General features: G+C 33.9%; 1 protein-coding gene across 1 annotated transcript in view; it reads left to right on the top strand.

The window, feature by feature from the left end:
• Positions 1-18,173, top strand: part of ATRNL1 (attractin like 1) — a 672,454-nt gene that overhangs the window by 87,440 nt on the left and 566,841 nt on the right. The window contains exon 9 of the mRNA XM_060034012.1: positions 3,535-3,718. Coding sequence (XP_059889995.1) covers positions 3,535-3,718 — 184 coding nt within the window. The remainder of the gene's footprint in view (positions 1-3,534; positions 3,719-18,173) is intronic.

Genomic DNA, 18,173 nt, shown 5'->3' with positions numbered 1-18,173 from the left:
ATATGCTTATTTATCTTTTCAGATTCTACCTTTAATTAATGTTCTACCACTTCACATATAATGTCAGAAACTCAGACTAGTATCCCTGCATTTCCCTCTTTTAATATCATATCTCGTATGTTATGAAGACCATAACAAATTGTTATACTTTTTGTTTTGGACACTTAATTATCAGGTACTGAGAGGGAAGATGAGAAATGACACCTTTAATACCTACCCACATATCAGATATTTCCTATACTCCTCATTCATCTCTATAAATCCAGATTCTGGCTGGTTTCAAGTATCATTTTCATTCAGCTTAAACTTATTTTGGTCACTTTTTTATAGGGCAAGTCTGCAATAATATATTCTCTCTGTGGGTTTTTTTTTCCTTTATCTGAAAAAGGTTTTGTTTTACTTTCATCTTTGGAAAATATTTTGTGGGATATAGAATTCTACTTTGATAGTTATTTTTTGGTATAGAATTCTGGGTTAATAATTCTCAGTAGTTTAAAAGTGTAACTTCACTGTCTTCTGACTTGCATGCTTTCTGTTGAGAAGTCAAGCGGCATTCTTATTTTTGTTCTGCTTGTGCATCTTAATCACTTCATGCTATTCCTTGGCGTGGGTTTCTTTATTTCTTTTTTTTTTTCTCCTGCTTGTATACCATTGACCTTCTTTGTTTTGTGGATTTATAGATTTCATTAAATTTGAGAAACTATTTTTTCAAACATCATTTCTGTCTACCTTACCACCACACTTCTTGGACTTCTATCATAGTAGATTAGACTACTTGACATTGTCATACAGGTCCCTGATATTCTGTTCATTTTTTTTCAGGGTTTTTGTTTGTTTTTTTCTGTGCTTCATTTTGTATAGTTTCTATTTCTATATTTTAAATTCATTGTTCTTTTCTCTCAGAGTATCTAACCTTGTGTTAATTCTAGACAATGTATTTTTCATTTCCAGGAGTTCTGTTTGAGTCTTTTTTATCTTCCATTTTTCCCTTATCATGTTCATGTTTTCTGTAACATTATTGAACATATTTGAGTATATTTACAATAGCTTTTTTACAGTAGCTTTTAATTCTATCGTCCTTGTTATTTCTGTCTCTATTGATTGATTTTTCTTCTTGTTACGGGTCATATTTTCTTTGCCCTCTGTGCCTGTTAATTTTTTAATGCATTTTGAGCATTGTATGTTTTTACCTTGTTGGCTGCTGGACTTTGCTGTATTCCTTTAAAGAGTGTTGGACTTTGTACTAACATGGGGTTAAGCTTCCAGTGTAAGCATTTTGGGGGATTGCTTCTGAGGTCTGTTAAAGTGGATCCAGAGCAACTTTTAGTTTATGCCATCATTGTTTTTAAGAACAAATTGAAACCTAAATGAGTCACAATGTAGAGTTACTTAAATAAGTTATGTATCATCAATACAATGGAATTTAGCTGATAAAAAATGAAAAATGGGACCTGAAAAGATGTCCCAGATGTTAAGTGAAAAAATAGTTGTAAAATAGCATGATTTTTTGGTACAAATATTTACAGGTATGTATGTACATGCAAGTCATATACATTTGTTTTGTATATTGTAATAAAATATTCAGAATTATAGTTTGAAAATATTCTGAACATAACAATTTGTGAAAAATACCTCTAGATAGTGGGCTAGAGCATAAGGTAACATTCACTTTTGCATTATACAACGTTTTATTGCTACAATATTTTTTGATAAGAAGTATGTTTATCTTTTTGTGTTAAAAAGAGAGTGAATAAAAACATGAAAACCTTCAGTTTGGCTATATATATATATATATATATATATATATATATATGGCTTTAATAAGTGTTTGAAGTATATTAAAGAAATTGTTCCTAAGTTATTATTAACTTCATTCTTTGGAAATTACTTCCAAAATGTAATGCCCATTAGTTGCAAATGTACTCTGAAATTTCTTCAAATATTTTTAGTTTTCTCTAAGTAAAATTGGCTTTAACAACCCTTTTTGATACTTCTTTTATACTTCTTTTAAGACTACTTTTATGACTGTTGAAGTATCACATTCTACACTACCTTAAAATTGTGTAAGTGTGAAGAATTTTTAAGTATCATCTTTATTTTCTGTTATTTGCTTTGAGTATTTTCAGTGAGTTGTCTAGTATGACAAAGTTGAGGTGAAAAGTTAGGGGGAAGATGGAAGTGTGGTCTGGGTGGATATTTAAAGACTAATAATAGATTTCTGTAGAGTTGCTCTTTATAATCTAAATTTTTTAAGGCCAAGGAGATGTGTATTTTCATCTTATTTTTAAAAACATGTCTTTCATATGATTGGGGCTTGTTTTAGTGAATTTGCCATAGAAATAAGAGTCCCTTCTAGATATATCAAGCAGAATGGGAACTTAATATAGGGAGTTAATTACCAAAATACTAGAGACACCAAAATGAGGGGATCGCCCAGAAATCTGGAGCTGCTACATACCCAGGCTGGAGCTTAGGACCACATCTGTAATTGAGCTACTTACTGGAGGTGCTACTGCTGCCACTGCGCAGGTGGTACCCCTGCTGCTGTTGCTATAAAACCACCACTGCCGTTACCTACTGTAGTCACCTACCTGTTCCTTCTGTTAGAGAAGAAAGCAGAATCTTTCTTCCTTTTGCCTTCTAAGCTCTCCCCAGTACTTTCATTGGTGGAACCTGATGGTAACACATCTGTCAGCAAGTCTTAGAAATTTAATTTTTAGGTTTTTATCAATAATACAAAGCACTCTTAGAAGGGACAGTGGGACTCATAACCAAGAGATAAAAGACCAGCAGAGTGCTAAAAATTGTTAAGGGCAAGAGTCATATCTTAATTTTAGTCTTTGTAATATCAGTGACTAAACTCAGAGCCTGTGACATAATAGGCTCTCATAAACTATTTGTTAAGTCTTTTTTTTCAGGTTTGTTTACAAATACAGAAATGTATGTGAGAATAAAGTTTTCATTTTCTCTCTCACATACAAAAATTAGGTATTTTCAATATTTCAGAGTTTAATTAAAATTTGCAAAAAGACCAGTCTTACTTACCTTCAATCCCTAGCACCCAACATAGTAACTAACTAGCACATATTTATTTATTTTTAAAATAAATTTATTTATTTATTTTGGATGCGTTGGCTCTTTGTTGTGGTGCGCGGGCTTCTCATTGTGGTGGCTTCTCTTGTTGCAGAGCATGGGCTCTAGGCACACGGGCTTCAGTAGTTGTGGCACGTGGGCTCAATAGTTGTGTCTCACAGACTCTAGAGTGCAGGCTCAGTAGTTGTGGCACATGAGCTTAGTTGCTCTGTGGCATGTGGGATCTTCCCAGACCAGGGATTGAACCCGTGTGCCCTGCATTGGCAGGCAGATTCTTAACCACCTAGCACATATTTAGTAATGTTTTTTAATTAAATGATTATTAGGTATACTTTACTCATAAAATGTGGTATGAGAATGAACTTGTTGGTAGTTTGGTGGTATATTAGTTTTATTTCTAAATACTATTTGAGTTCATGATTTATCTTCTTTCTCTTACAGCATCAAACACTTGGCTTGTTCCGGAAACTAAAGGAGCTATTGTTCAAGGTGGATATGGCCATACCAGTGTGTATGATGAAATAACAAAGTCCATTTATGTTCATGGAGGCTATAAAGCATTACCAGGCAACAAATATGGATTGGTAGATGACCTTTATAAGTATGAAGTTAACACTAAGACTTGGTGAGTAGATTGGGCAGAAGTACGTTGTACATCTTGTACTGGTCATTTCACATATGCCAGAGTTTCTCTAGGGTACATACCTAAAAGTGAAATTGCTGTATGTGAGGATATTCACATCCTTAACTTTACTACCCGTTGCCTAATTGCTTCTCAAGTCACTGTGATAATGTACACTTCCACCAGCAGGGTATAAGTGTCCTTGTTTCTTTGTAGTCTCACCAATGCTTGGTAATTATGAGGATATTTTCCTTTTGCCAGTGCAGTGGATGTGAATGGTATTGTACTGATATTTTAATGTGCATACCCTGATTGCTATAGTGAATAAGCATATTTTTATGTGTTCATTTGCACTCGTGTTTTCTATTTAGTGAATTGCTTATTGATTTTTCTAGGTATACAAGTTTTAAAATAGAATTTTTGTTGTACTCATTTTCTTTTGTAGGGCCTGGGAAGTGACCCCCTTTTTGTTTTTAAACACTAAACATTCTTTTAAACTTATATGAAATTACTTCATGTGTTTAAATGAAATACAGTTTTCCACCAAATTGTGATTTGTTCTATCCTCTTCACTGTCACTTTCAAACATATATTGTAATTTACACTTTATTTAAAAAAAGGAAGATGAAATTAAAAAAATGAAGACTTTTCCTTTGGGTAATTTTCCTAATTTTCATTTTTTTAGTTTAATAAAATGCAGTATTATATTTTAGTAGATAGGCTACCTTGCTGAGCTATTAGTAAATGTGTGTTTAGAGAAAGTCTTTTTCAATGGGGAAATGGATTATTCTGGACTACTATTTCCACTGAGAAAAATTAGGAGTTACATCTTTTTAAGGCATCATAGGACTATAAAGACAGTCCTATTTGTTGGTCAAGATTAAGGAGAGATAGAATGAAAAGGGAGGTATGATTGGCATTTTGCACAACTTTTGTCCTTGAGACAATTATAAATCCTGAAAACTGCCTGAGAAACTGAGCAGAGCTTTCGTCAATCAATACGGAGGACCAAAATGGATTTCTAGGTGTGCCAAGGAATAGGGGTCTTGTTACACACTTCACAATGTAGTCTGGTTCCTGAAGTTCTAAACCTATGAGTGAGTATAAACTTATCTTTGAATCATCATGGTCTTTCATTGGTTTTGGTGCTCTGCCCATAGTCTAACTCGTGGCAGAGCAAAAGTAAATCCTTTCTTGAGGAAGACAGTATCATACAGAGCCTCAAATTATTTCATATACAATATTTGTTACAAAACAAAAAATAATAAGGTTTAGGAAAAGAAAAGCCATGAAAAAAACCCAGCCATTTGAAATATACCTATAGGATAATGGCATCTTCAGACAGAAATTTTAAAATAATTAGGATTTTATGATGAAGGAATTAAAATATAAGGTAGGAAAATATTAACAGACAACTGGAAACTTTTACTAAAGAATGAAATGGAAATTATAGAAATGGAAAGTAGATTAAATGAATTAAGAATTCTTTGGATATGTTTACAGCAGGTTAGACACAGCTGAGGGGGGATTAATGAAATGGAAGATGGGTCAGAAGGAAATACCCATGTTGAAATAAAGAAAGACAAAGAATGAAAAATAAAACAGGGAAAGAAATATAAGGGACTTGTGGAAATGTTCTAACATGCATGTAATTGAAGTCCAGAAGAAGAGGATTGAGAAGATAATGTGGAGCACTGTTGGAAGTCTTAAATGACTGAGAATTTTCAAAAGTGACAAAGGATAGCTAGCTACAAATTGAAGAAATTCCTTGAGTACCAAGGGGGTGAGTACAAAGAAACTTACACCTAGAAATATCACTGTAAAACTTATGAAAACCCAAATAGAATTAGAAGAGCAGCCAGAGGGGAAAAACGCATATTCTCTTTAAAGAAACAACACTAAGACTGACAACTGGTTTTTTAACTGAAAAACCGGAATCTAGAAGACATGGTGTCTTCAAATGGCTGAAGGAAAATATCAGTCCAAAGTTCTTCACCCAGTGAAAAACCCTTAAAAAATGGAAGGAAAACATGGACTTTTCAGAAAAACATGATGAATTTGACAGCAGCAGACCTGCAATACAGCAAACACTAAATAAATAAAGAAAATGCTAAATAGATCTTCAAAATATTGAAGTCGAAGAAAAATGATCCTAGATACTAGAAGGAAGAGAGAAATGGAAAGGGTATATCTAAGTGATTATTTACTATATAATACTATAATAGTAATAGAGGCTTAAATATATACAAAATTTAAATGGATGATAATAGCAGCACATAAATCAGGAAGAAGGGTAAATGGTGTTCAGCATTACTAAGGTCCTTGTATCCTATGGGAATTGATAAAAAACTAATTTATAGTAGACATTAATAGTTAAGGATTTATATTGTAATCATTAGGTAACAACAAAAAATAAAAGTAAAACACTGTATATCCAACAGGTGAGTAAAGGGAAAAATGAGAATAGTACTTAATGCATTTGGAAGAAAACAAGAAAGGAATAGAAAGGGAACAAAGTAAAGTTGGGAGAAATATAAAGGAAGATGATATATTTAACTCCAAATACGTCATAATTATACTAAATGTGAGGAAGTAAATATTCCAGTTACACTGAATGTAGGAGACAAATATTCCAGTCAAAAGCTAAAGATTTTTGGACTGGGTATAAAAATAAAACCTAGCCCTATGCTGCTTAGAAAATATACAAAAAGTATAAAAGTATTTATACATCATTTGGGTTCACTCTAAGAATATAAGGTAAATTAAAAATTCATAAAATCAGAGTAATTAACACATTAAAAGAATAAATAAGTGAAGGCATATAATCTTCTCAAATGTTGCAAAGGAAAATTTAGATAAAATTGAACAAGTATTCATGATGAAAACTCAAATACAATAGGAATAGAAGCAAACTATTTGTGTGGTAAAACGTACAAACCAATAGAAAAACTTTATTGCAAACATTATAGTGTAATGTTGAAAAATTTTCCTTTAAGTTTAGGAATGAATAAGAGTGGCTACTATCAGTGTTTCTATTCAACATTGTATTGGCATTTCCAGCCAGTGCAATAATACAATTAAAGTTAAAGGGAATAACAAAGTATAAAAGATATATGAGTAATAGGTTGCTTGATATAAGGTCAATATAAAGAAAACCAATCCAGTATAATTCTGTATACCAGGAACAGTTAGAAAATGATGATTTAAAAGCAATACAATTTTAAATACAATTTAAAAGCAATACCATAAAAGCAGTACAGTTTATCATCAGAACATCAACAACCTGAGATGTAAATTTAATGACATATACACAGGATCTTTCCATAAAAAACTCAAAAACCATGTGAGAAATTGAAGACCTAAATAAATGGAAGATACATAATGATAATTAATTGAAACAATACTGTAGAGATACCTATTCTGCCCAAATTGATGTTTAGATTTAATGTAATCCCAAAACAAAATTGCAGAAAGTATTTTTCTTATAGAAATTGACATGCTTATTTAAAAATTTATATGAAAATGTGAAAGACCAATCATAGCTAAACCAAAACTTTTAGAAGAACAAAGCTGGAAGACTTCTTTACTAGATTTCATGAATTCGAAGCTACAGTAATTAAGTGTTGCTGCAAAGATAGCGACATAGACCATTGTAGCAAATAGGAGTTCCCCAGACAGACCTACACATTTATTGGCACTTAGTGTAACAAAGTTGGCACTACAGAGTCGTTTTTTCAATAAATTATTCTGGGCCAATTGGTATACAATTGAAAGAAATGAATTTGGGGCCCTGCTTCAAATCGTACACAAATTAGTTTCAGATCAATTGTAAATCTAAGTATGGAATGTAAAATAATAAATATTGTAGAAGATAACGGGTAAATATCTTTGCTTTTATTGGCAAAGAAAGACTTTAAAAATAGTATTTAAATAATACTCTTAATAAAGGAAAAATGATAGACTGAACTATGTATGTCTAAAAAATATCACTAAGAAGGTGAAAAGGCAAGCTGCAGTGTAGGAGGTATTTGCAACACATAAAGTCAACAAAGGTCTCTATTTCCGAATATGTAGAGAAGTACTACAGATCAACAAGAAAATAATCAGATGACTCAAGAGAAAATGGGCAAGCGACTTGAACAAAAGGATATCCAAATGACCAAAACGCATTTTAAAAGTTGCTCAACCTTATTAGCCACAGGGTAATTTAAATTCAGGTACCACTACACATCCACTTAAATGGTTAAAATTTACAATATTGATAATCCAAGTGTGTATAAACCAGTAGAAGCATTTGAAAAACCTTTTGACAGTTTCTCCTAAATTTGAATACATTCACACACCCATATGTAATGTATATATCCTATGAAATAGTTATTTTAGTTATATATTCAACAAATGCATATATGTATGCAGTACAAATATAGTATACATATATACTATATTTCAGACACTCATTATGCAGAGAAATTGTCAAGGATAAACATCATGAATAGCGTGTTCATCAGTATTTAGTAGAATATAAGTAACTAATAACATATTTATAAAATTGTCTTATATCATTTTCCAAAACCTCTGACAGCTACATTTTTAGGAAATCACAAAAACTTGATAGTTTAATAAACTAGCTTTGAATACTTTAATGTAAAAATAATTCTCATTATACCAAATTTAAGAAGCTAGAAGAAATCATTTCATGTAACCAGATTAGCATTAATATGAAAACATATTTCAAGTATATGTGATTGCAAAGATTTTTTAAAGTACAGAATTAATATAGTACCACCGAAGCACTATCTAAAACATCCTGTATTTATAGGAATTCCCATTTCTCAAAAATGATTCCTTTTGTATTGTTAGGATGTTTTATTAATTAGTACTGTATTATCCTTTGCTAAGAGACTTTTAATTTGCTGTAATGATTTTGAGTACCAGGGCCATTATGGTCTTGATTTGTTAGTCTTGTTAGATGAGGTGTCTCATAACGTTTTTTGCACGTATATGTTTGTAGAGCTTGTAGTAGGAGCCCACATCTTCATTTTTTTCTTCTCTGTCAAGAGTTTTCTGTGATAGTAGAGACCTCAAATTTTCTTGTCCTATTGTTGAAGTCATTTTCTCTATTATTGTGTTTCTTTAAAACACAATAATAAGAGCACAATATGTTTTAACACATAAGGAACATATTAAACATTATCATTTACAACTTGCAACTGTAATTATAAATTTGGTATTTTTTCCAGTTTTTTCAAGTTAAAAAAAAAGATTTCAACTATACTTCTAGAAATACTAAAAAAGAAAAGTGGTGAGTCTAATGTTTCCTCATGATTAGATTCAGGGTTTGCATTTTGATCACTAAAGTTTGCATTTTAGATCACTAAAATGTGTTCTATGAATTTTTTTGGGGGGGGGAAACTTTTACTGAAATAAAATTCATATAACATAAAATTCTCCATTGTAACCATTTCAAGTGTACAATTCAGTGGTTTTTAGTATATCCATAGTGTTATGCAACCATCAATAATTCCAGAATATTTCCATCACCGCAAAAAGAAATCCTATACTTTTCTATACCCTTTCCCTCCATTTCCTGGAAACCGGTAACCTACTTTCTGTTTCTATAGATTTGCCTATTCTCAATATTTCATATAAATGGAATGTACAGTATGTGACATTTTGCATCTGGCTTCTTTCACTTAGCATAATTTTTCAGGGTTCATCCATGCTGTAGTATATTTCTGTACTTAATTCTTTTTTATGGCTGAATAATATTCCATTGTATGAATATACCTCATATTGTTAATCCACTCATCAGTTGATGGACATTTGGGTTGTTTTCACTTTGGACTATTTTGAATGAGGCTGCTATGGACTTTCATGCAGAGGTTAACTTTCATATCTTGGTTAAAGTAATGGTTAAAGTGTTTCCAGGTTTCTCCACTGTAAAGATACAATTTTTCCTTTTTAAATTAATAAACACCGTGTGGAGATACTTTGAGACTATGTAAATATTTTGTTTCTCATTAAACTTTTACACACTAGTTTTAGCATCTGTTGATCATTCTTGTTATCACTGTGATGATTACCAAATGATGATATTGTAATATTATTCCTTGTAAATATCCCAGGTTGTGTGTTCACTTATGTCAGTATTAATTGATGGATTTTTATTTTAATCAATGTTCTATTATCAATTACTATTCTTTATTTTGGTGTTCAAAGTGTCCCAGATTTGGCCATTGTGAGCTTCTTTCAGTAAGGCTCCTCTATTCTTTAGACATGTCCCCAGTCACTCTAGTGCATTTCTACACTTTCTGGCACAGATGAAAAAAAAAAAAAAAAAAAATTCTGTTTACATCTTGTAGTTTCCCTGCTGGAGTAAGTCATTTCCCCCAAGGAACCTAGATTACTTTTAGTAGAGAATGGTATTTAAAAACCAAGATTAGGGGACTAGGTATGTTTATTACTTTTTGATGTGTTTCTAGACCCTATCAGAAGATAGAGCCAGAAAATTTACAAAGACACACATGTTTATACTTATTTATAGAAGTGGGTATATTGCTCTGTCTCTGTATATATGTCTGTCTGTCTAAATCCTGTCTGTCTAAACTGCATAATGATGTAATACAACATGACAGGATTTATTTTAGACCTGTCTTCCATATTTGTAAATTCCTTTAGAAAGTGAGAAACCTGGATCCCACTTTACAATTGATATATTTTAAAAAATTATCTGCTTACCAGGTACTAAGGGTAGGGTTTATTTATTGCAGTAAAGATATCATATCTGGAAAAGCAACTGCAGATTTTATCACACCATTTTATTTTGTTGTCCTTTAATTAATAGACTTTAGTTTTTAGAACAGTTTTAGGTTTAAAGAAAAGTGAGCAAAAGGTATGGAGATTTCCCCAATACTCCCACATCTTCCCCACCCCCAAGTCCCTCTATTATTAACATCTTGCATTAGTGTGGTACGTTTGTTACAATTGATGAGTCAATATTGATACATTATTATTAACTAAAGTCCATAGATTACATTAGGATTTACTTTTGTGTTGTTGGTCCAGTGGGTTTACACCATGTATAATGACGTATTCCACTGCTACTGTATCATATAGAATAGTTTCAATTGCTCTAGAAATCATGTGTGCTCATCTCCCTCTCTCCCTGCCCAACCTCTGGCAACCACTGATATTTTTACTGTCTTCATTGTTTTTGCCTTTACCAGAATGTTATATAGTTGGAATCATACAGTATAAATCCTTTTTTAGATTGGCTTCTTTCACTTAGATTGCTAAGTGCATTTAAGGTTCCTACAAATCTTTTCATGGCTTAATAGCCCATTTCTTTTATCACTGAATAATATTCTATTGTATGGATGTGGTACAGTTGTTTATCCATTCACCTGTTGAAGAACATCTTGGTTGTTTCCAAGTTTTGACAGTTATGAATAAAGTTGCTATAAACATCCACTTGCAGTTTTTTGTGTGGACATAAAATTTCAACCAATGAGTGCAATTGTTGGATTGTGTGGTAAGAGTGTTTATTTTTATGAGTATGTTTAGTTCTGTAAGAGTGGTTGTACTATTTTTCATTCCCACCAGCAATGAATGTTGTTCTGCATCCTTGCTAGCATTTGGTGTCAGTGTTTTGAATTTTATCCATTCTAATAGGTAGTGGTATTTCATTGTTTTAAGTTGTAATTCCCTAATGACCTATAATGAGCATTTTTCCATATGCTTATTTTGCCATCTGTGTGTCTTCTTTGGTATCTGTTCAGACCTTTTGCCAACTTTAATTGAGTTGTTTGTTTTCTAATCGTTGAGTTTTAAGAGTTCTTTTTATATTTTGGATTCAGGTCCTTTATCAGGTATTTGCTACAAATATTTTCTCCAAGTCTGTGGCTTACTGTTTCATTCTCCGAATGGTGTCTTTCACAGAGTCAAGGTTTTTAATTTTAATGAAACCCAACTTATCATTTTTTTCTTTCATGATTTGTGCTTTTGGTGCTGTATGTAAAAAGTCATCAGTAAACTCACGGTCACCCAGATTTTCTTCTATATTATCTTCTAGGAGTTTTATAGTTTTCATTTTACAGTTAGGCCTATGATTCATTTTGTGTTAATTTTTGTAGAAGGTGTAAGATCTGTCAAACTCCTTTTTTTTTTGCATGTGGATGTCCAGTTGTTTCAGCACCATTTATTGAAATGACTGTCCTCTCTCTCTTGAGTTGTTTTTGTTCTTTTGTCAGAAGTTAGTTGACTATTTGTGAGTCTATTTCTGGGCTTATTTTTCTGTTCCATTGATCTATGTGTCTGTTCTCTCCCCAGTACCACACTGTTTTTATTATTGTAGCTTTATAGTAAGTCTTGAAGTCAAGTAGCGTTAGTTCTCTGAATTTATTCCTCTCTCTCAGTATTGTGTTGGCTATTCTTGTGAGAATTTTGATGGGATTGCATTGAATATATAGACTAAGCTGGGAAGAACTGACATCTTGACAGTAGTGAGTCGTCCTATCCATGTATTATATATGGCCTACCCCTTTATTTACCTCTTTGATTTCTTTCATCAAAGTTTTGTAATTTTCCCAATATAGATCTTAGACATATTTTGTTAGATTTATACCTATTTCAGTTTTGTGGGGGTGCTATATAAGTGTTGTGTCTTTATTTCAAGTATCCGTTGTTCATTGTTAATATGTAAGAAAGTGATTGACTTTCGCATATTAACCTCATATCCTACAACCTTGCCATAATTACTTATTAGTTCCAGGAGTGTTTTGTTTTTTTTGTTGTTGTTGATTGTTTGGGATTTCTTACATAGGCAATCATGTCATGTGTGAAAAAAGACAGTTTTATTTATTCCTTACCATTTTGTATATCTTTTATTCCCTTTTCTTGTCTTATTGCACTAACTAGGACTTCCAGTAAAATGTTGAATAGGAGTGGTGAGAGAGTATATCTTGCCTTGCTCTTTCTTAGAATGAAAACATCTTTCCATTTTCTTGCCATTAGTAATAATTGTTTTTTTTAATAGATCTTTATTGGAGTATAATTGCTTCACAATACTGTGTTAGTTTCTGTTGCACAACAAAACGAATCAGCCATATGCATACACATGTCCCACTCTTGAGCCTCCCTCCCATCCACCCTATCCCACCCTTCTAGGTCATCACAAAGCACTGAGCTGATCTCCCTGTGGTATGCTGCTGCTTCCACCAACCATTTTACATTTGGTAGTGTATGTATGTCGATGCTACTCTTCCTTCTCCTCAGCTTTGCCCTCCCACCCCATGTCCTCAAGTCCATTTTCTATGTCTATCACTTTTTCTGCCCTGAAACTAGGTTCAGCAGTACCATTTTTTTTTTTTTACATTCCATATATATGTGTTAGCATATGGTATTTGTTTTTCTCTTTCTGACTTACTTCACTCTGTATGACAGACTCTAGGTCCATCCACCTCACTACAAATAACTCAATTTCGTTTCTTTGTATGCCTGAGTAATGTTCCAGTGTATATATGTGCTACATCTTCTTTATCCATTCATCTGTCAATGGACATTTAGGTTGCTTCCATGTCCTGGCTATTGTAAATAGTGCTGCAATGAACATTGTGGTACATGTCTCTTTTTGAATTATGGTTTTCTCAGGGTATATGCCCACTAGTGGGATTGCTGGGACATATGGTAGTTCTATTTTTAGTTTTTTAAGGAACCTCCATACTGTTCTCCATAGTGGCTGTATCAATTTACATTCCCACCAACAGTGCAAGAGGGTTCCCTTTTCTCCACACCCTCTCCAGCATTTGTTGTTTGTAGATTTTTTTCATGATGGCCATTCTGACTGGTGTGAAGTGATGCCTCGTTCTAGTTTTGATTTGCATTTCTTTAATAATTAATGTTGTTGAGCATCTTTTCATTTGCCTCTTGGCCATCTGTATGTCTTCCTTGGTGAAATGTCTAGGTATTCTGCCCATTTTTTAACTGGATTGTTTGTTTTTTTGATATTGAGCTTCATGAGCTGTTTGTATATTTTGGAGATCAATCTTTTGTCTGTTGTTTCATTTGCAAATATTTTCTCCCATTCTGAGGGTTATCTTTTTATCTTCTTTATTGCTTCCTTTTCTGTGCAAAGGCTTTTAAGTTTAGTTAAGTCCTATTTGTTTATTTTTGTTTTTATTTCCATTACTCTAGGAGGTGGGTCAAAAAAGATCTTGCTGAGGTTTATGTCAAAGCGTGTTTTTCCTATGTTTTCCTCTAAGAGTTTTATAGTGTCTGGTCTTACATTTAAGTCTTTAATCCATTTTGAGTTTATTTTTGTGTATGGTGTTAGGTAGTGTTCTAGTTTCATTCTTTCACATATAGCTGTCCAGTTTTCCCAGCACCACTGGGAAAGAGGCTGTCTTTTCTCCATTGTATGTTCTTGCCTCCTTTGTTGTAAATTAGGTGCCCATATGTGTGTGGGTTTATCTCTGGGCATTCTGTCTTGTACCATTGATCTATATTTCTGTTTGTGTGCCAGTACCATACTGTCTTGATTATTGTAGCTTTGTGGTATAATTTGAAGTCAGGGAGACTGATTCCTCCAAGTCCGTTTTTCTTTCTCAAGATTGCTTTGGCTATTCGGGGTCTTTTGTGTTTCCATACGAATTGTAAAATTTTTTGTTCTAATTCTGTGAAGAATGTCATTGGTAGTTTGATAGGGATTGCATTGAATCTGTAGGTTGCTTTGGGTAGTATAGTCATTTTCACAATATTGATTCTTCCAATCCAAGAACATGGTATATTTGTCTCTCTGTTTTTGTCATCTTTGATTTCTTTCATCACTGTTTTATAGTCTTCTGAGTACAAGTCTTTCACCTCCTTAGGCAGGTTTATTCCTAGGTATTACATTCTTTTTCTTGCAATGGTAAATGGGAGTGTTTCCTTAGTTTCTCTTTCTGACTTTTCGTTGTTGGTGTATAGGAATGCCAGAGATTTATGTGCATTAATTTTGTATCCTGCAACTTACCAAATTCATTGATTAGTTCTAGTAGTTTTCTAGATTTTCTATGTATAGTATCTTGTCATCGGCAAACAGTGACAGTTTTACTTCTTCTTCAGTTTGTATTCCTTTTATTTCTTTTTCTTCTCTGATTGCTGTGGCTAGGACTTCCAAAACTGTTGAATAAGAGTGGTGAGAGTGGACATCCTTGTCTTGTTCCTGATCTTAGTGGAAATGCTTTCAGTTTTTCACCATTGAGTATGATGCTTGCTGTGGGTTTGTCATATATGGCCTTTATTTTGTTGAGGTAGGTTCCCTCTGTGCCCATTTTCTGGAGAGTTTTTATCATAAATCGGTGTTGAATTTTGTCAAAAGCTTTTTCTGCATCTATTGAGATGATTATATGGTTTTTATTCCTTAATTTATTAATGTGGTGTATTACATTGATTGATTTGCATACATTGAAGAAACCTTGCATCCCTGGGGTAAATCCCACTTGAGCCTTTTAATGTGCTGTTGGATTCTGTTTTTTAGTATTTTGTTCAGGATTTTTGCATCTGTGTTCATCAGTGATATTGGTCTATAATTTTCTTTTTTTTATGATATCTTTTTCTGGTTTTGGTATCTGGTGATGGTGGCTTCGTAGAATTAATATGGGAGTGTTTCTCCCTCTGCAATTTTTTGGAAGAGTTTGAGAAGGATCGGTGTTAGCTCTTCTCTAAGTCTTTGATAGAATTTGCCTGTGAAACCATCTGGTCCTGGACTTTTGTTTGTTGGAAGATTTTTAATTATGGTTTCAATTTCATTACTTGTGATAGTAATGAAATCTTTTTTCTTTATTCTGCTCCTCGGCAGTTATTTCCACCATTTTGTCTTCCAGCTCACTTATTCATTCTTCTGACTCAGTTATTCTGTTATTGATTCCTTCTAGTGTATTTTTCATTTCGGTTGTTATGTTGTTCATCTCTGTTTGTTTGTTCTTTAGTTCTACTAGATCTTTGTTAAACATTTCTTGTATTTTCTCAATCTGTGCCTCCATTCTGTTTTTGAGATTCTGGATTCTCTTTACTATCATTACTCTGAATTCTTTTTCAGGTAGATTGCCTATTTCCTCTTCATTGTAGGTTTTTACCTTGCTCTTTCATTTGTGACATATTTTTTTGCCATCTCTTTCTTTTTTTATGAGTGGGATTGTGTTCCTGTCTTACTGGTTGTTTGGCCTGAGCTTTCCGGCTCTGGTCGGCTATTGGGTAGAGCTGGGTCTTGGTGCTGAGATGAGGAACTCCGTGACCTCACTCAGATGAATATTCCCTTGGGTCTGAGGTTCTCTGTTAGTCCAGTGGTTCGGACTTGGAACTCCCACTGCAGGAACTTTCACCCGACCCTGGGCTCGTGAACCAAGATCCTGCAAGCTGCCTTAGAATTAGACTAGGAATTAGACTAGGAATTAGACTAGGAAATTAGACTAGGAAATTAGACTAGGAAACTAAGAGATATGTTAGGAAGAATATAAAAATAAAAATATAGATGAATCAACAACTGGGAGGTACAACAGTACCATAATAGTACAAAAGACAAGGGGGGGCAGAAATAAAAGGGTGTGGGGGAAGGCCTTGGCTGTGGAGGGTGGAGCCTAAGCAAGGACCAGGTTTGGGCGGTGGGCGGGGCCAATGCTCAGGGCCCACAGGGCTGCAAAAGGCCCTAGGGGCTGTGGAGCATGGGACTTAGGCTCAAGGAACAGAAGGGGCTGAGGCGTGCCCCCACCCCTGGTCTCAGAGGGCAGGAACCTTACCTGGGAGCCCAGCATTCTTCCTGGGCTTGAGTGGGCATGGCAAACACCCTCCTCTCCTCTCCTGCTCCTCCAGTCTGGGAGGGCCCCTCCCGTCTACCTCTCCTGATCTCCCTGGCCTCCCTCCTATGCCCCCAAGGACCCATGCAGCCTGGAGGGGAGTTTGGAGGGCAGGGGATCGGCCTGGGAGCTCAGCAGGCTCCCTGGCCCTGAGTGGGTGGGGCAGTCGCCCTCTGCTCCTCTCCTGCTCTTCCCGGAGAGCCCCTCCCACCTGCCTCTCCTGATCTCCCCAGCCTCAGGGGCACTGATCCTGTGTGGCCTCCACCTCTCCCTCCTCAGTCCCCCTACGTCCTACTGGTTCACTTTGGGGTTCTTCCCTTATCCTTGGGTGTCAGAGTCCCCCATTAGCAGCCAGCAGGTGCCCTAGTTGTGGGGAGATGCTAATTCCATGTCTTCCCGCACTGCCATCTTGACTCAGCCTCTAGTTTTTTTGATAAATTTTTTTTATCAAGGTAAGGAAATGCCCTTCTATTTCTAGAGTTATTATTTCTAGAGTTGAGAAAGTACTTTATATATTCTAGATATAAATCCTTTATCAGATATGTGATTTGCAAATATTTTCTCCCATTCTGTATGTTATTTTTCACTTTATTTTTAGTGTCCTTTGAAGCTCAGAAATTTTAATTTTTAAGACCATTTTATCTGTTATATATTTTGTCACTTATGCTTTTGGTGTCATATCTAAGCATCCATTGCCTAACCAAGGCAAGGAATATTTACTTCTGTCGTTTCTTCTAAGAGTTTTATCACTTGTAGCTCTTAAACTTAGGCCTTTTATCAAGTTTTAGTGAATTTTTGCATATATTGTAAGGGAAGGGTTCAGTTTCTCTCTTTTGTACCTAGATATCCAGTTGCCTTAGCACCATTTGTTGAAAAGAGTATTCTTTCCTTTCTTTGAGTTGGCTATCCTGGGCCCTTGAATTTCCACGTGAATCACAGGATTAGTTTGTCAATGAGAGAAATATCCAGCTGGGATTTCATAGAGAGTGAGTTGAATCTGTAGATCAGTTTGGAGAGTATGGTCATCTTAACAATATTTTGTTTTCCAATCCATGTAAATGGGATATCTTTCATTTTTTTAGGCTATCTTTAATTTCTCTCTTCAATGTTTTCTAATTTTCATGGTTTAAATTTAATACTTGTTTCATTAAATTTATTTTTAAATACTTTTTCTTTTTGATACTAATGTAAATTGAATTGTTTTATTATTTTTATCTTGGGATTTTTCACTTCTGGTTTTAGATATACAATTTATTTTTATTTTATTTTAACCTCCAAACTTGCTAAACTCACTTATTAGTTCTAGCAGTTTTTTGTGGATTTCTTTGAATTTCTATGTATAAGATCATGTCATCTGCAAATAATGAGACTTTTACTTCTTCCTTTCCAATTTAGATGCATTTAATTTTATGGTCTTGCCCATTTCCCTTCTTATAATCTTTAATACAAAGTTGAATAAAAGTGACAAGAGCAAAAATCCTTGTCTTATTCCTGATCTTAGAGAGGGAACATTTAATCTTTTACCATTAAGTATGATGTTAGCTCTGGGTTTTTTTTTTTTTCTTTTTTGTATATATCCTTTGTATTAGGTTTCTATGGCTGCTGTAACAAATTACCACAAACTGTGT

Source organism: Delphinus delphis, chromosome 16 (assembly GCF_949987515.2).
Source record: "Delphinus delphis chromosome 16, mDelDel1.2, whole genome shotgun sequence".
Lineage (NCBI taxonomy): Eukaryota > Metazoa > Chordata > Mammalia > Artiodactyla > Delphinidae > Delphinus > Delphinus delphis.
Note: the sequence above shows the minus strand (reverse complement) of the source record. Positions and strands in the feature narration are given on the sequence as shown.